Here is a 16,059-nt window from a genome sequence, read left to right on the forward strand (position 1 = left end):
TTTTTTGAAAAAAAGGGTTGAGATATCAAAAGTCAATCACATGATTAACAGGACAAATTGTGGCTGTCTGTACACAGATGCTAGAAAGATAGCATAAATATTATAATTGAATGCTAAAATCCACGTTAATGAATCCCATAGTTCATCCTTCTAACTTGGATATTGAATCTTATGAGCTGAGCAGACCTTGGTCTCTTTGTAGAAGAAGGGAAAGAGAAGGGAAAGGAACTTTGTATGATAATGAAAGACTCGGGTAGATTTATTTAGGGAAAATCTTATCATTCTTACATTAAAAAAATTGCAGATGTAGCTTTAACCACACCCACCATATCATATTAAAAACCCTAATTCAATTTTTTTATTTGTTTATCAAATCTTGGACTCCAATTAATCCTAATCCTCACATCAAATGTTAACTCATCCCAAATTAATTTCAAATCAGCCCAAACTTTCTTCTTCTGTCTTTCATTTAGATTCATCTTCTTTTTTTTTTTTTTTTTTTGCCTTTAAATGGTTTGATGAGAGATTAATTCCATGAGATGGAAGATGCAAGTAAGTGAATGGTGGTGTTGTCTTTTTTTTTTTTGCTTCGTACTGTTAGAGACAGATTATGATAAGAGAGATGGGTGCAACTTTTTAAATCATAAAACTAATCTGTGTGACTAAAGCAAACCTTGGTGGGGCTACCTATTCTACCCATTTGTTTACGATGGAAAGTTCCTTTTAATAATCAGAGGAGTTGGAAAACTCATGATTGAAATTAGGGGCTGTCCTTTTGACTTCTGCATCTCTTTCTGCTAATATATTTCTTCTATGAATATATATATATATATACCCTTAGAAGTGTCCAAACCCCAAATGTCTTCTATGCAAGCAAGCAAAGGCACCATCAACAAATCATCAAGCCCATCTTGGAGGGGAGCACTGAAGATCTGAGGAGGGAGAGAAATGGGAAGAGCTCCTTGCTGTGACAAGGCAAATGTGAAGAAAGGCCCATGGTCACCTGAAGAAGACTCAAAGCTTAAGGAGTATATTGAGAAATATGGGACTGGGGGAAATTGGATTGCTCTCCCACAAAAAGCTGGTAAGTTCTTCTCCAGAAAAATGACATCCTGTCCATGAGAATGGCTTTGATTTGTAGCGTTTCTTCTTGCCTTTTTCCTGTTTTGTTTGTGATCTTGAGTGTTACTGTTGGTTTGTATGATCAGGTCTTAAGAGATGTGGGAAAAGCTGCAGATTGAGATGGTTGAACTATCTCAGACCCAACATTAAACATGGAGAATTCTCTGATGATGAAGATAGGATCATCTGCAGCGTCTTTGCTAGCATTGGAAGCAAGTACGGTCATCTTTCTTTTCCATCATTTCCCCCCTTTTTTTTCCATGGCTTTTCTGTTTCTGGTTCATATTTTTCATCATTCCTTGCCCAAATTGTTCTGGGTTTTCTTCAATCATTCTTTCTTTTACACACACCATGAAGTTTATCACAAGCACTTTGAGAGTTCTGCTAGTTTCAGACAATATTAATTAGTTTTTGTTGCAGTGCATGCATGCCGAGTTTAGATCTCCCGTAATACTGAGTAAGAATTTCACCAAGAATCCCAGTCATGTTTCTTCTAATGGAACTTATTCCCAACAAACTGCAGGTGGTCAGTAATAGCAAATTACTTGCCGGGGAGGACTGATAACGATATCAAGAACTACTGGAACACTAAGCTGAAGAAGAAACTCATGGGGATGGTGCCTGTATCTCAGAGAAAACCCCATCAAGCTACCTTCTCTCATCACCTTCAAACCTATTCATCGTTATCATCACCTTCACATGCGGTAACAACAACAGCAACCTCATCATCATATGAAAGCAACAGCAGCAACCCTTATTACACTCCAGCAGCTCCGACCCCAACGTCATTCGCACGTCTTGAACCCATTTCATCAATCCCATCAAGCCTTTTGAACATCAACACTGGTTCCACAGCTGCTGCTGCTATTCATCCCCAGGAGGGCTTTGCGAGTCCTATACATCATTACCAAGTGAAAGACAATCTTCTCATTGAAGCTAGTTCTAGTTCTGATGATGGGAGCGGAAGCAACCAAATCAGTCATGGCAAAGAGCCGGAGTATGATCAGTATGGTGCTGTTGGTGGTAGATACGAGCAACTGGGTTTTCAGAATTATGTCTACACTGGGCTTGATGATCAAAACCAGAGGTTCATGATTTCAAATAGTAGTGGAGGTGGCGGTGGTAGTGGTAGTCATGGGTGGACTGATCAGAGGCCAAATGGGATGTTGGGAGAAACTCCATTAGACTTAGGTCTTGAGGAGTTTAAGCAGCTTATTAGCGCTAATCTCTGTAACAACTTTTCCTTCGATGAAAACAAGACAGAAGAAAGAGTCGTGTACTACTGATGCTGACTGTGAGTAGAATCAGAAAGATTTCAAGGGTAAGGTGTGGTGGATGGGCTGAAGATTCAGATTTAGACTGAGTTTGTGGGGGGAGTTATGAGAGTTGTTCTTTTGATGGAACTTGGAAGCACTTTTTTTTGACAGTACATGGTAAAAGTTTCCTTTGTGCATTTCTTTTTGGGAAGTGATGTATGTGTTAGTACAGTTAACTGCACCCATTCAGAAAATAAATGTCATGGAAAGTAGGGAACCCCATCATCTTTTCAAGAATCAAACTTCAAAGCAGGCATGCTGCATGCATGTTTCTTTCTTTATTTATTCCTACATTTCCTGCCTTTTAATTTCTCAGTAGTACATATGATTCTGGTCTTAGGCTTTTAAAATTTGAATATGTTCAAGGCTCATGCCCATTGTGAAAGCCTTTGATTTTTATGGTCATTATCGTACCAGCGCTTTAAAGTGACTTGATGTTAATCCTGGTCCAGGCTTCTTTAAAAACCCCTCTTAATTTTCAAACGCACTGTAGTATGAAAGCTCATGTGTCTCATCAGTTGCTTTTGCTTGTGATCATATTTTAACTATGATTAGGCGACACTGGGCGAAAAAGCCTTGGGCAGCTCCGATTATGACATGGGCTTGAGGTAAACATGATTCAAAATGAAAATCAATAAGATATTATCATTCAAAATTGGATTTCATTAATTTATGGTTTAAGGTGTGGGATGACACATGTGAGCCTCGTTTCCATCACTGATGACCGCTTGATTAGGACTAGAGGCGGGGAAGGAGGCCCAGGAGGGGCAAAGGGCTCCATTAGAAAATGAATTTAACCATAAACAAAGCCAAGTAGGGGAACAGAGATTTAAAATGGGGAAATCGAAATCCATCTTTTTAATGCAAATGAATAGAGAATCCTCGTCGAGAAACAGTCCAAGAGCTCCAAAAATGAATGATAGTGCCTTGGGTTGATCATTGGTTGATGGGGTTTTGCTGTGTTGTCTGGACAAAAATGAATTATTTTAATTTATCACAAGAAAAAAAGAAAGCAATGTTTGAAAGACGAATGCATTGACCTCTTCACCATTTTGTTTGCTTCTCAGATTAGATTAGACTAATGGGGTTTGCCAGCTATAGGCCATCTTTTTTTATTAAAGATCAAATGGGGAAAACTTTTCTGGGAATGTCTTTTCTAGTGGAGTGTAAAAGGTCAAAAGGTGTGGCAGTGGCACCTACTGCCCCATCAAACGTTATCTTGAGATGCCATTTATGCCTTCTTCAACAGATGGAGATTTTGGAATTTGCTTGAAAGGGGAATCAAATACAAATTTCATTCGGCGACTGAGCAAAAATGAAATGAACATGAGTTGACGAACAGGACTAAAATCTCAACAAGTTTTCTTTCTCTTCTTTGGCTTGTTTTTCCTTGTCTGAGAAAAGTTAGTGGGGGAGATTTTGGGGTTTAATCATCATGCATGAACTTTTAGTAGACAGCTAGCTTTTCCAGAGCAGCCTTTGGATTCAGCTTCTCTTGGCAAAGGCATAATAAAGAAGCAACCCTAAGAATTCCACTTTCTCTTTTTTCTTTCTCCCAAAGGCATAACCAGGTTCTATGGACATAGGGGAGGAGGCCCTTGCTTTTAAGCCTCAAGACAACTTGGCTTGCCTTTTTCCAGCAACATACGGCTTCCCCCTCAGTCAAAAAAAGGCAATTTGCCCATGAAGTGGGTCCTGGGTGTTTAACTTTCTTCCTCCTGGCTGCTATTGTTTATATCATATTTTCAACCCCCTTTATATTCAAATAATGGTGGCCATGACTGCCACATCTGATCCAACCATTGAATCATAATAAATTTATACATGCCGGTTCATATATCTCAAACAATAATCTTCGATGGTAATTAAAGGTTGGCTTGAAAACAATAAAAATGTAACCCAAGCGCCCAACCATGGTGAGGCGGCTCACCCCACAGAGGTTGGTGATATACCATGAGGTCCATGAATGTAGTACTAGTCTCTGAGCAGTGGAATACACTCTGGTCCCACAAAATAGACCAAAAATTCAACCTTATGTTCCATTACATTGAATGAGATAGCAACATAATGAGAATCAAAATTGGTCCTGAGAGGACATTCAGAACCTGTTGTCAATATCCCACTCAACTTTCAGGAAACACAGTCAAAAGGCAACACCTTTGAATTCAAAGCAGCACCTCCCACCATCATATCCCATCCATCCATTGTCCTCTTCACCATATCTAATCCCAGAGAAAACCCTGCTTCCAAGTTCCAAGAGCCACAAATGGGTGGGGTGTCTATACTAATCAGTGCGTGGCAGGAAAATCACGACTTTACTTCCATGCGAATAATTTCAGTGATCTTAAATGAACAACGTGAGGTTTCAAGCCTCATATTCAAAAGAAATTTTAACCAATTCACTCCCACACGGCATCTGAACGCACGAGGATAAGCACATGAAAATGGAATTACTTTTCATTTTTGTTCATGCCACTGATTTAGGTAACAAGGCAATATATATAAATTGTTGTGGATTTCAGATTTGTAGTACTGTGTGAGATATCAAATCAAGGAAAGACTGACATGATCCCCGTAATCAAGCAGTGAAATCCACTACTAAAGTAATAAAAATAAAAAAACAGGTAGGATTTTCATCAGTGGGTGGGTGTATCCTAATGGATACTGGATGAACATGTGAATGGTATGTAGAATAAAAGCCCAGCTTTTTCTTTTTCCTTCTGTTCAACTTTTGGGTAAAAAAACATTGTGTTACTTAAAAGGGTTTCCATTCATGTTGGTAGGTCATGTTTAAGTTGTCATAAAGTTTAAAAAGATCAACTCAAATTCAAATACTATTCACTTATTAAAAAAATATCATACACTGCATTATGTCTTTATATATATAATTATATTGAGTTAAATGGTATTTGTTTTTTGACTAAATAAAAAAAGTCAAAATATTTAATTTTTTTTATTCAATTAAAAATAAACTATTAATACAATTTAACTTGTTATTAATACGTTTAATTTACTTGTATTAGTTGATATCAACATGTTATTTTTAATTAAATATGAAAAATCAAATATTTTATTTTTTTCTATTCAATTAAAAAACAAACACAACATAATCTTATATAAGTCTATATGATTAATATCTCAATTAAATACATTTATTATTTAATAGACATATTTATTTAAAATTAAATTTAAAATGAATCAAATATACGTTAAATAATTTAAAATTATAATTAAATAATTCATCAGATTATTAAATAGATGTATTCAACTTAAAGTAAACCGATCTAAATCCATTGATCCAGACCCCACAATTATGGCGACAGATCGTATCAAATTTTATGCCTCTAATGCTAGGAAAATTCTAGGGTACCTCTTTGGTACCTTCCGAAAAGTTTTTCTAAGCCATTGGGTGTTCAATATTGCATCTTAGTCATCCATTTTAAATTTGAAATAAAAATTCCACTTAACCAATTAAGGGAAGAACCGGTGACCTTCTTTCTTCCTCCCTTCTCAACAATTTTGGTTTAAATAAAATAAATATGAGATAAAAATAGAATTGGAAAAAAATAAAAATAAAAATGATATAAAATTTGAAAACATATTTATTAACAAAAAAAATCATCATATATCATAATTACATTATTTTATTTTTAACAAATTATTAAACATTTAAATTCAACATAAAAATGAATATGGTAATATTTTAATATGAAATGAGTATTTTCATTAAAATTCAACATTTTGATAATCATATGTAAAACTTAGGTAATTAGATCGTCCTAATTTTTTTCTGTACTCTCCAAATTTTACATTTTTTGAATTTAAGGTTTTTAAAGTTAAATTAGAATAAAATAAATTACTAATACTCTTTTGAGTTACTAATGATAGTATTTTCGAAAATAAATTTGTAATTTCAAAATTTTTAAAACTAAAAGTCAATATGAAAAATGTGATAAAAGTACCAAACATGTATTTATCACATTTTTCGTATCGTTCTCATATTTTTCGTACCCTAAATTATTTATATTTTTAAAATTTCATATTTACTTTTTAACTTGAAATAACAATAACATAGTTTAATAATATTATTTTGAGTTATTATTGATAGAATTATTACAAAAAAAAAAAATTAATTTTAAAATTAGAAATAATGTAAATTATCCTCAAAAAAATTAAAAAATTAAAACACTAGAAAATTAGAGAGGATACGAAAAATGTGAGAAAAGGTATGAAGATTATGAGAAGTCCTCACATTCTTCATACCCTACATCATATTCTCTATATCCTGAAATTTATTTTTTTTTTCGATTTTTTCCACTTAAAATACAAATAATATTGTTTATTGATACTAATCAAGCTTAGAAATGATGAAAACTATTTTCAAGAAAATTAAAAAATTAAAACACTACGTAATTCTAAAATATTATATTTTCAAAGTTCATACCTTTTTTTACAAAGATCGTACACTCTCTTACAAAATTCGTACCATCTTTTACAAAGTTCGTACGCTTTCTTATAAAGTTCGTACACCATCTTACAAAATCCGTACCCTCTCTTACAAAGTCCGTACCATTTCTTAGAAAGTTCGTACCATTTTTTAGAAAGTTCGTACCCTGTCTTACAAAGTTAGTATCATGTCTTATAAAGTTCGTACCCTCTCTTAGAAAGTTCATACCCTATCTTACAAAGTTCATACCCTATCTTACGTACCATCTCTTAGAAAGTTCGTACCCTCTATTAGAAAGTTCGTACCATATCTTATAAAGTTCGTACTCTCTCTTAAAAAGTTCGTACCCTATCTTAGAAAGTTCGTACTCTCTTTTAGAAAGTTCGTACCATCTCTTATAAAGTTCATATCATCTCTTAGAAAGTCCGTACTCTCTCTTACAAAGTTCGTACCCTCTCTTAGAAAGTTCGTATCATCTCTTATAAAGTTCGTATCATCTCTTCGAAAGTTCATACCATCTCTTAGAAAGTTCGTATCATCTCTTATAATATTCGTACCCTCTCTTAGAAAGTTCGTACCATCTTTTACAAAATATTGATGACAATTTCATAACAAATGACTAAATGCTCTCAATTTGATTAATAATAACTAAAAAAAATTAAAAAGTCTAGATGTTATAAATCATTACATATTTAAATGTCATTTAACATGACATTTCTACCTACAGCAGTTATATGTAAATGGAAAAAAAAAATCAAATGTTACCTCTTAACACTTGTAATCACTTGATATCCTTCAAGACATATAAAGCTTCATCTTCAAATTTAATCTATGAACAAAAAAAAAATTATATAAAAATATTAATAATAATTTGATAACAAAATTTTATAATAAACTCATAAAAAATTCTAAAATTGTTATTTAACATCATATTTCTTCCTACAACAATTATATTTGGATAAAAAAATATATCAAATATTACATTTGATACTTGTAATCACTTGAAATCCTTCATCTTCTTCATGTAATACAAATTTTAAATTTTTTCTCTCAAAAAGTTTTAAACTTGATCTTGAAATTTGATTCATCAAAATACATTTTACATATTTTATAATTTGGTTGTTGAAATTATTTAATTTTTATATTAAATTACTATCCTTTTTTTTCTATATGAATAATGAGAGTATAAGAGTAGTTGGTAGGATTTTTTTTTTTTTTTAGATAGAGTTAGGTAATCCATTAAATAACAAATTATATTTGATATTTAATAATAAATTATAAAAAAAATTGTAATATTTAGATATATATAAAATACATATGATTATTTCTCACCACCACCGAATCATCTTTACCCATTTGATAAGTTTTTATAAATTTTTTTAATGATATATACTTTACCCATCATCTTTTTATTGGATCAAACGTGGGTAAGTGCCCAAAATGAAGAGTGGGTACAATACAACAACCCCTAATGCTATTTTCACATGTAGGCAATGAATTGCAGAATTAAAATGCATTTTATAAAGGCATCAACATTTCTGGCCTAACCCCCGGAGTGGGATTGGCACCATTTTTTGTCTCTTTATGAAATGAAATGACTATGACACAATTATTGGTTGTCAGAAACTATTTGATTTGACATAACCGTGGGATGCGTAGTGAAGCTGAAGGAATCAGAGACTGCTTGAATCGTTCTTCTTGTCTTGATCGTTCCAGTTGAGAGGCGATCAGAGATTTCTGGTGTGAGATTTGAGGGTTTCTAAGTAAAGCAGAAACCTAAAGAAATTAGTTTGCGAACAAGCACCTGATACCGGAACAAAGGGTAAGCATATTTTACCTTCGGTGACTTTTTTAGCTGCAATCCGTCAAATGAAGAATTTGAACCAAATGAATTGTCCATCAGTCCATGTCAATGATACTGCAGGATTTATGTACATCATAAGCACTAAATTCAATGCTAATATATTTATGAAATGTACATGGACAAATAGTAATTTTGCATTTGCATTTTCATTTTCAAGAACAATGGTATCCTTGCATAATTGGATGCAGTATTTGGGTGTTCTTTTTTTTTTTTTTTTTCCTTTTTTTGTACATGGGAACACGGGGATTTTATGTACAGAATGCACGATGATGGTTAGAATTAAGCTAAATTCATCTACAGAAAGTCCCATTGCCAATAAATCTTCTCTACAATCCCTCCGCCACTTCTAACAGCAAGGTGGAGTGTTTCCGAAGCAGGGGGAACCCCCCAAAGTAGTGGCACTGCAACTGTCATTGTGAGCTTTTCGTGCAAACCGCCCTTGCTCGCCTTCTCCGCAGCAACGACCTGAACATTGAAGGCTACATATCCCATGAGACCAGTTTTGAATGTCCATGAAAATATATGCCTCATAATTAAGCTAACTAAACCAATACAGAACTGGGCTTTGTTATACATCTAGAACAATCAAAATGGAACCTAAAAATAAATCAAAAAGACATGTGGACATTTCAGATACCTCCCCACCATGCTCCAAAACAGTATCTTCTACAACGTCACTTAGCATCTCAATGGAACGGCAAAACCCAAAGATACAGAGCCTTCTGCCCATGTCAAGTCCCTGGAATGGCCAGTTCCCTCATGCATTAGACAAAGGGCTTGCAAAATCCAGGACTCACTTATAAACAATAGTAGAATTGCTTACATTTGTTGCTGCAATATCAAATAGTGCACCTAGACAAAGGCCCTTCTGCTTTGGATCCAAATAATCACTCTCCTGAAAGCGTTGAAATTTTTGAGTTCTTGATCTCCTGTGCTTTTTCTGCATGTATAAAACATACACTTTTTAATAGGATATGTAAAAAAATCATTCTTCAGCTGATTGGATCCTGAATCCAACAATGAGCAAAAGAGGAAATAGGGATGCTCAAGATCTTATCTAGAGTCTATAAGATCATAGCTATCATGCTCACGGATTAATTTAGTATTCCAAAATATCAGAATAAAACTGGGAGGCTGATCATAATGTGAAGTAAAAACCTTGAGCTCGTGTCAATAAGAACTCCAGGTAAATTTTGAACAAACTCCCATCCATTGACAAGAAAAATGTCCCAGTATCTAGAAAAAGCAAATTGGAGAGGCAGACTCTGCTAGGCAATCGAAAACTGAATGGTTATTGATGGAACCATTCGACTCTGAACCGTGGGAAAAACACAGAAGGGTTTTTCTTGCCAACAACTGACTAACTTATCATCACTGAAGCACCTATAGATCTAATGATGTTTCATGTAATCAAACCCTTAATTTTTCATAACTTCTTTTCTTTCCCTTTATTATAAAAGAATAAATGAATTCTAACAAAATCATACATCTGAAGAAGGGACATGCCGAGGCACCAAGGAGCCTCCAATCTGAATGAGCCCATCAGCAGTGAACAATGTGACTCGCTCCTCAGGGACCCATTGAATATCTGAAGGAGAATGATAAAAATCAAACAATTTCCTTACGTGGCAAGAAATTTGTAAGAAAAAAAAAAAGAGGTCTCCTAGTCATGTAATTAATAAACTAATAAACAAATATTGATCCATATTAAACATATGATGACACTGCATAATAATCAGGCACATGCTTGAATCATGACATGTCATGAGGCAGAACACCTAAAAGCAACCATTACTTTTGCGCAAAAGGAATCATTCAAAGTTTGATGTGAATAGAAGGGAAATAAAACAACAGCCACAACACAGAGAAGGAGGCAAGCTTCATAACGTCCACAACAGAATCTTAGGTGAAATCATGTGGACAACATTTTAATAGAAAAGATGCCAATCATTTATAAAAAATAGACAGATTAGCTAGAATAATACCTAAAATACGAAAGATTTAAAAGGAAATGTTTGGTTTTAATCAATGTTTTCAGAACCAAACTAGTCATTGAACCAAAAAAGTTACTGATTCACAGTTCACTGGTCGGACTGACGGTCGAACCAATGACATCATAATTATATAATTTATATATTATTTTAAAAATTAAAATTTTATTTGAAAATCATAAAATTATTTGAAAATTAGAAAACTAGTTTCAAATTAGAAATTTAAATTAAAATCAGAATTTTAATTCAAAATTAGAAATCTTAAAATTTATTTTTAAATCAAAAATCTATTTTAAAATAAAAAATTATATTTAAAATTATATTTAAATTAAAATGACAAGTTTTAAAAATCATAAAATTAAAAAATAATAAATAATAATGGAGATGAATAAGGTAAATAAAAATTTGGAAAGGAAGGGGGAAGAGGCACCACCGGAAGAGAAAACGGGAGGGGGTTGCTGCGGTGGCGATGCAAGGGGCGTTGGTGCGCAGGAAGGGAGGGTGTGGGGCAGCAAATATTGCTGGTGCTCTGCATGGGGGGAGATTGGTTTGGTCAGGGGGCTGCGCGAGGGGGAGGCGCAATGACTGGTTTGGCCAGGGGAGTCGTTGCCAGCAGGCAGCAGGTGCTGGAGCTAGGGCGGCGCAAGGGGCTTTGGTGGACAAGAAGAGGGGGGCGGGGGGAAGGGCAGAGAGACTGGTTTCCCACGCAGGGGGGGGTGGTTCGTCAAAGGCAGTGGCAGCCTGGCAGGCGCTTGAGCTGGGGCCCAGGGGGTGGAACTGGGGCAGCCGCAGCACCAGTGTTTGGGGGAAGGAGGATACTATGAAAAAAAAAAAATGGTTGAACCATCCGGTTCGCTGGTCGGACTATCGGGTCACCCGGTCCGATTTCGGTTCAACCATCTTCCGGTCTAATCCACCGGACCAGATTGAAACCGTGACCGGCTGACGGTCAGACTAACCAGTCTAGCCTAGTTTTTAAAACCATAGTTTTTACATAGAAAAAGAAAGAGAAAAAAAAGAAGGAAATGTTTGGTTTTTACATAAAAATAAATAAATAAATAAATCATATGAGGTAGGGACCTATTTAATTACCAGACACAGTTTACCAGCTCATATTAAATGCCAGGCTTTGCAGGAAGGTAAAATGGTGTCCAACAACAAAAATACACATTAAAGTATGTTAATTTGCTTTGAAATTTTTAAATCCTTAAGGAAGCATCATTCTCCTGCCACCAACTGATTTCATACACATGAAAAATAGAAATGCAAATCACAACTATATATATAGAAGTTCCTGTTCTTTCTCATTTTCATCAATTTTGTGCTTAACTATTTGTCACTTTACTTTTCTAAACAAAAAAAGAATGAAGTAGAAGGATTGCATGGTACCACTCATTAAGCAAAGTGGTTTCTTAAAAGAAAAAGTTTTCCATGTTGTTCATGACTTATTATAAGTAACAAAGCATTTATAACAGATGCTTTTTTCTCCAGAAGAATGCGCAAATCTGAAAGCTACCTGATTCTTCAATACAAAGTTGACGCCATCACATCTTAATCTAACTTCTATGAAGTGTAAAAGCCAATTTCATGGCTTGGAGTCAGAATCTTGGACAAACACCCTGAATATGATTAAATTCAAATAAACTTTTTTTTAATAAGCAAAAAAGTACAAATAAACTTTACTACTTCTTAAAAGAAAAATCAAGATTAATGGTGTTGCAGTTACACATATATGTTTTTTATTTTTCCTGAAAAAAAAAAAAATGGTTCTTTTTAAAATCACTAAGAAAAGCCCCCTACGGAAAGGTTGGATGACCAGGGTGATAAAACAGAAATCCTTTTTCTTTGCCCCTTTTCCCGTCCAAATCATCTATAGTATTAAGCTATCACAATAAGATCAGTCTCATTAGCTGAACCATTTCATTGGTGAAGATGGTAAGTCATAAAATGAAAAGCATTCAAGCCACATTTCCATTCTGCTAATTAACATTAGCCATCTCCTCAACAACATCCACCCATTCCTTTTTTATTTTATTTTTTAGCTATTGAATGTAAGGTCTAAAATTTTGCAAAAATAACTAAATGAACCCAATAATTGCTTAAGACAAACTATATGTTAAATTTCTTCAATCCTCCCATTATTTGGTGCTTCTAAAATTGGGGAGGCAGACTCAATATGCAATAGAAAAGATGCCAATCATCTATAATAAACTGACAGATCAGCTAGAATAATACCTGCATTATGGAAAATTGAGAAGGAAATGCTTAGTTTTTACAGAGGAAAAATATAGAATAACTCATATGCAGTGGGGACCTATTTAATTACTGGAAAAAGTTTACCAGCTCATGTTAAATGCCAGGCTTTGCAGAGAGGTAAAATGGTGTCCATTAACTAAAAAACATGCATTAAAATATATTAATTTTCTTTGAAAGTTTTAAATCACAGCAGATTTGAATATGAGTGATTATCAACAAAAATGTTATTGCCACATCATTCCCATTTCACCAAATGATTTCATACACATGAAAAAAAGAAATGCAAATGGACAACAATATATATATATATATATGTGTGTGTGTGTGTGTGTGTGTGTGTGGAGAGAGAGAGGGAGGGAGGGAGACAGAAGTTTCTGTTCTTTCTCATTTTCATCACTTTTGTGCCTTCACTATTTTGTCACTTTTACTTTTCTGAACAAGAAAAGAATGAAGAAGTAGAAGGATTGCATGGTAGCATTCATTAAGCAAAGTGGTTTCTTAAAAGAACAAGTATTCCATGTTGTTCATGACTTACTATAAGCAAGTATCAAATCATTTATAACAACTGCTTTTTTCTCAAGAGGAATGTGCCAATCTTAAAGCAACTCAATTCTTCATTACAAAGTTGACACCATCACATCTTAATCTAACTTGTATGAAGTGTAAAAGCCCAATTTCATGGCTTGAAGTCAGCATCTTAGCTAACACCCTGAATATGATAAAATTCAAATAGACTTAACTACCTAAAAGACAAATCAAGACTAACAAAAAAAAAAAAAATGGTTGTTGTTAAGCCCTTAGCAGACGCCCTTATGAGAAAGATTGGACTAGGGTGAGATAAAACAGAAATCCCTTTTTTTTCTTCCTTTTATGGCCCCAAATCATCTAGAGTAACAGCCAGCATAAAGAGATCAGTCCAATTATTAGATCAACCATTTCATTAGTGAAGATGGTAGTCATCACATGAAAAGCATTTGAGCCAGATTTCCATTCTGCAAATTAACATGAGCCATTTTCTCAACTACATCCACCCATTCCTTTTTTGTTTTTAATATTTTTCTATTGGATGAATAATCTAGAATTTTTCAAAAAAAAATAATAATAATAATAAAGAAATTAACCTAATAATAGCTTTAGACAAACTTTATGTTAAATTTCTTCAATCCTCCTCCCATTATTAGGTTCTTCTAAAACCACATTTCAAATTCAGAAGATATCTCTTCAAGGCAACCAAACAATCACACATTTGCAATTCTTATTCTAAAATACCATGCTAAGATTAGTTGGAGTTTTTTTGGACACTAAAAGGCAGACCACACATACATAAGCCACCAGAGCCTTTTGAGCACTTTCATCACCACTCCTAAGAAAGGAAAAAGGGAAATAAAAAATAAAACAAGTAAGCCCTAATGACATATCCTTGAACCCAATTCTTCTTACTCCAGCAAAAAAAGAAAACCCTAATGCTTTGGTAAAACACGAGAGAACAACTGCTGAAAACTAGCGACACTATAACAGGTTTGGGTGAAGATTAGCAGCTGCAAAAATCTCAACATTATCATTGGCATATCCTCAGATTAATGGAAACCAAACGGAATTCTAACACAGAAATAATTTCAACCGTTATAAGTTCTAAAACTACAAAATCAACAAAATCAATGCTAAGAAATTATCCGATCAAAGAATTGAATAAAAAGCGAAATGAATTGAACGGACAAATTACGGTCTAGTGAACTCAGAAAAATTATCGAGATTCTCAACTAAAGAACACAAAATTGAAGAGACGGCATGAGAAATAAACAAAATACCGTTTTCGTTGTCCCAAGGGAAAAATCCGAAAGGATCATCCGCGGAAGCTTTGGCGCTGAATCGAGGGTAGCGAGAGGGCGGCGGATGACGGGTAATTGAGAATTTACTGAAAGAATGTGAAGAAAGGGGAGAGGAGGCGTCCCTGGAGCGAGAAATGGAAGAAAACGAAGAGAACGGAGAGAGGCATAGAGCTGCAGTTTCCGCCATTGCACAAATTGAGCAATGTTGAGAGAGAAAGCGTCGAGAGGAGGGAGGAAGAAACAAGGGCGGGCGGAGAAAAGGAAAGTGATATGAAAAGAGTCGGAAGCCACAAATGGATACCATCGCATTTTATTCACGATGTAAATGAAATCAAAATTGCATAAAACCCGGTTTCAAACGGTTGGTCCCCGGCCTTCTATTATTTTCAACCTCAATTATATTATTATTATTATTATTAATTTAATACAACAAGATTTAGAATCAACGAATAATAGCTCCTATATATAATTTTAACATATAACATATATTAAAAAAGTGACTATAAAATTTAGTCTTACACATAAAATCAAATCTTCTCATTACTATCAAAAAAGAATAAATAAATAATTTTTTTTTGTTGACAAATTTTTTTAATAAAAAATCGATAAAATCAAGGAAGAAAATTCATTTAATCAAACAATTAAATCTTAGCAAATTCTAAAATTTAATTCTTTAATTTCATCTAACTTCTTTCAATTATTAGACTTTTAGGACTCAACAAAAATAACTTCACATGGGAAATGAGACTTCACAAATAAGTATAAATTGTTCCTAAAGATATTTAATCATTGAATGATAAAAAATATTAAACTATTAATATAAATATTATTTATATTATTTTTAATAATAAATAATTATATGCAACAATAATATTAATATGGGATACATGTTAATATAAATATTATTCATATATTTCTAACAATATATCAAATATCAATATTAATATTAAATAATATTAAAAATGCTAATATATATATATATATATATATATATATATATATATATATATATGTTTGTGTTAAGAATATTAAAAAAATTCAAATAATAACGTTAACATTAACATTAACATTAAAATAGTAGTCTTAATATAATAATAAAAGTAGGATAAAAAATAAATGATAATAAACAAAATTAAAAAGAAAAGAAAAAAAGATAAAAGAATGATATTATTGTCTTTTTTACGGACTTTTTATCAATTTAAAAAAGAAGCATTTGAAAAAGAGTTAAACCATT

The 16,059-nt window shown here is 33.4% G+C and overlaps 2 protein-coding genes across 3 annotated transcripts; one reads left to right on the forward strand and one right to left on the reverse strand.

Annotated features, from left to right (window-relative positions):
• The first annotated feature begins 839 nt into the window (after positions 1-839).
• On the forward strand, positions 840-2,731 carry LOC117919832 (transcription factor RAX2). Its single transcript, XM_034837097.1, has 3 exons — positions 840-1,084; positions 1,209-1,338; positions 1,646-2,731. The coding sequence occupies exons 1-3, from the start codon at positions 949-951 to the stop codon at positions 2,406-2,408; spliced, it is 1,029 nt and encodes a 342-aa protein (XP_034692988.1). The 5' UTR covers positions 840-948; the 3' UTR covers positions 2,409-2,731.
• A 6,100-nt stretch (positions 2,732-8,831) lies between these two features.
• LOC117919592 lies at positions 8,832-15,110 on the reverse strand. Of its 2 annotated transcripts, none has more exons than XM_034836783.1 (5): positions 14,805-15,110; positions 10,237-10,337; positions 9,573-9,689; positions 9,387-9,488; positions 8,832-9,214 (listed from the first exon to the last, which is right to left on the reverse strand). In XM_034836783.1, the coding sequence occupies exons 1-5, from the start codon at positions 15,010-15,012 to the stop codon at positions 9,044-9,046; spliced, it is 699 nt and encodes a 232-aa protein (XP_034692674.1). In that variant the 5' UTR covers positions 15,013-15,110; the 3' UTR covers positions 8,832-9,043. The 2 variants fall into 2 exon arrangements, with proteins under 2 accessions (XP_034692674.1, XP_034692675.1); XM_034836784.1 differs by having other exon boundaries at positions 9,068-9,228.
• Between the last annotated feature and the right edge of the window lie 949 nt (positions 15,111-16,059).

Source organism: Vitis riparia, chromosome 8 (genome assembly GCF_004353265.1).
Source record: "Vitis riparia cultivar Riparia Gloire de Montpellier isolate 1030 chromosome 8, EGFV_Vit.rip_1.0, whole genome shotgun sequence".
Lineage (NCBI taxonomy): Eukaryota > Viridiplantae > Streptophyta > Magnoliopsida > Vitales > Vitaceae > Vitis > Vitis riparia.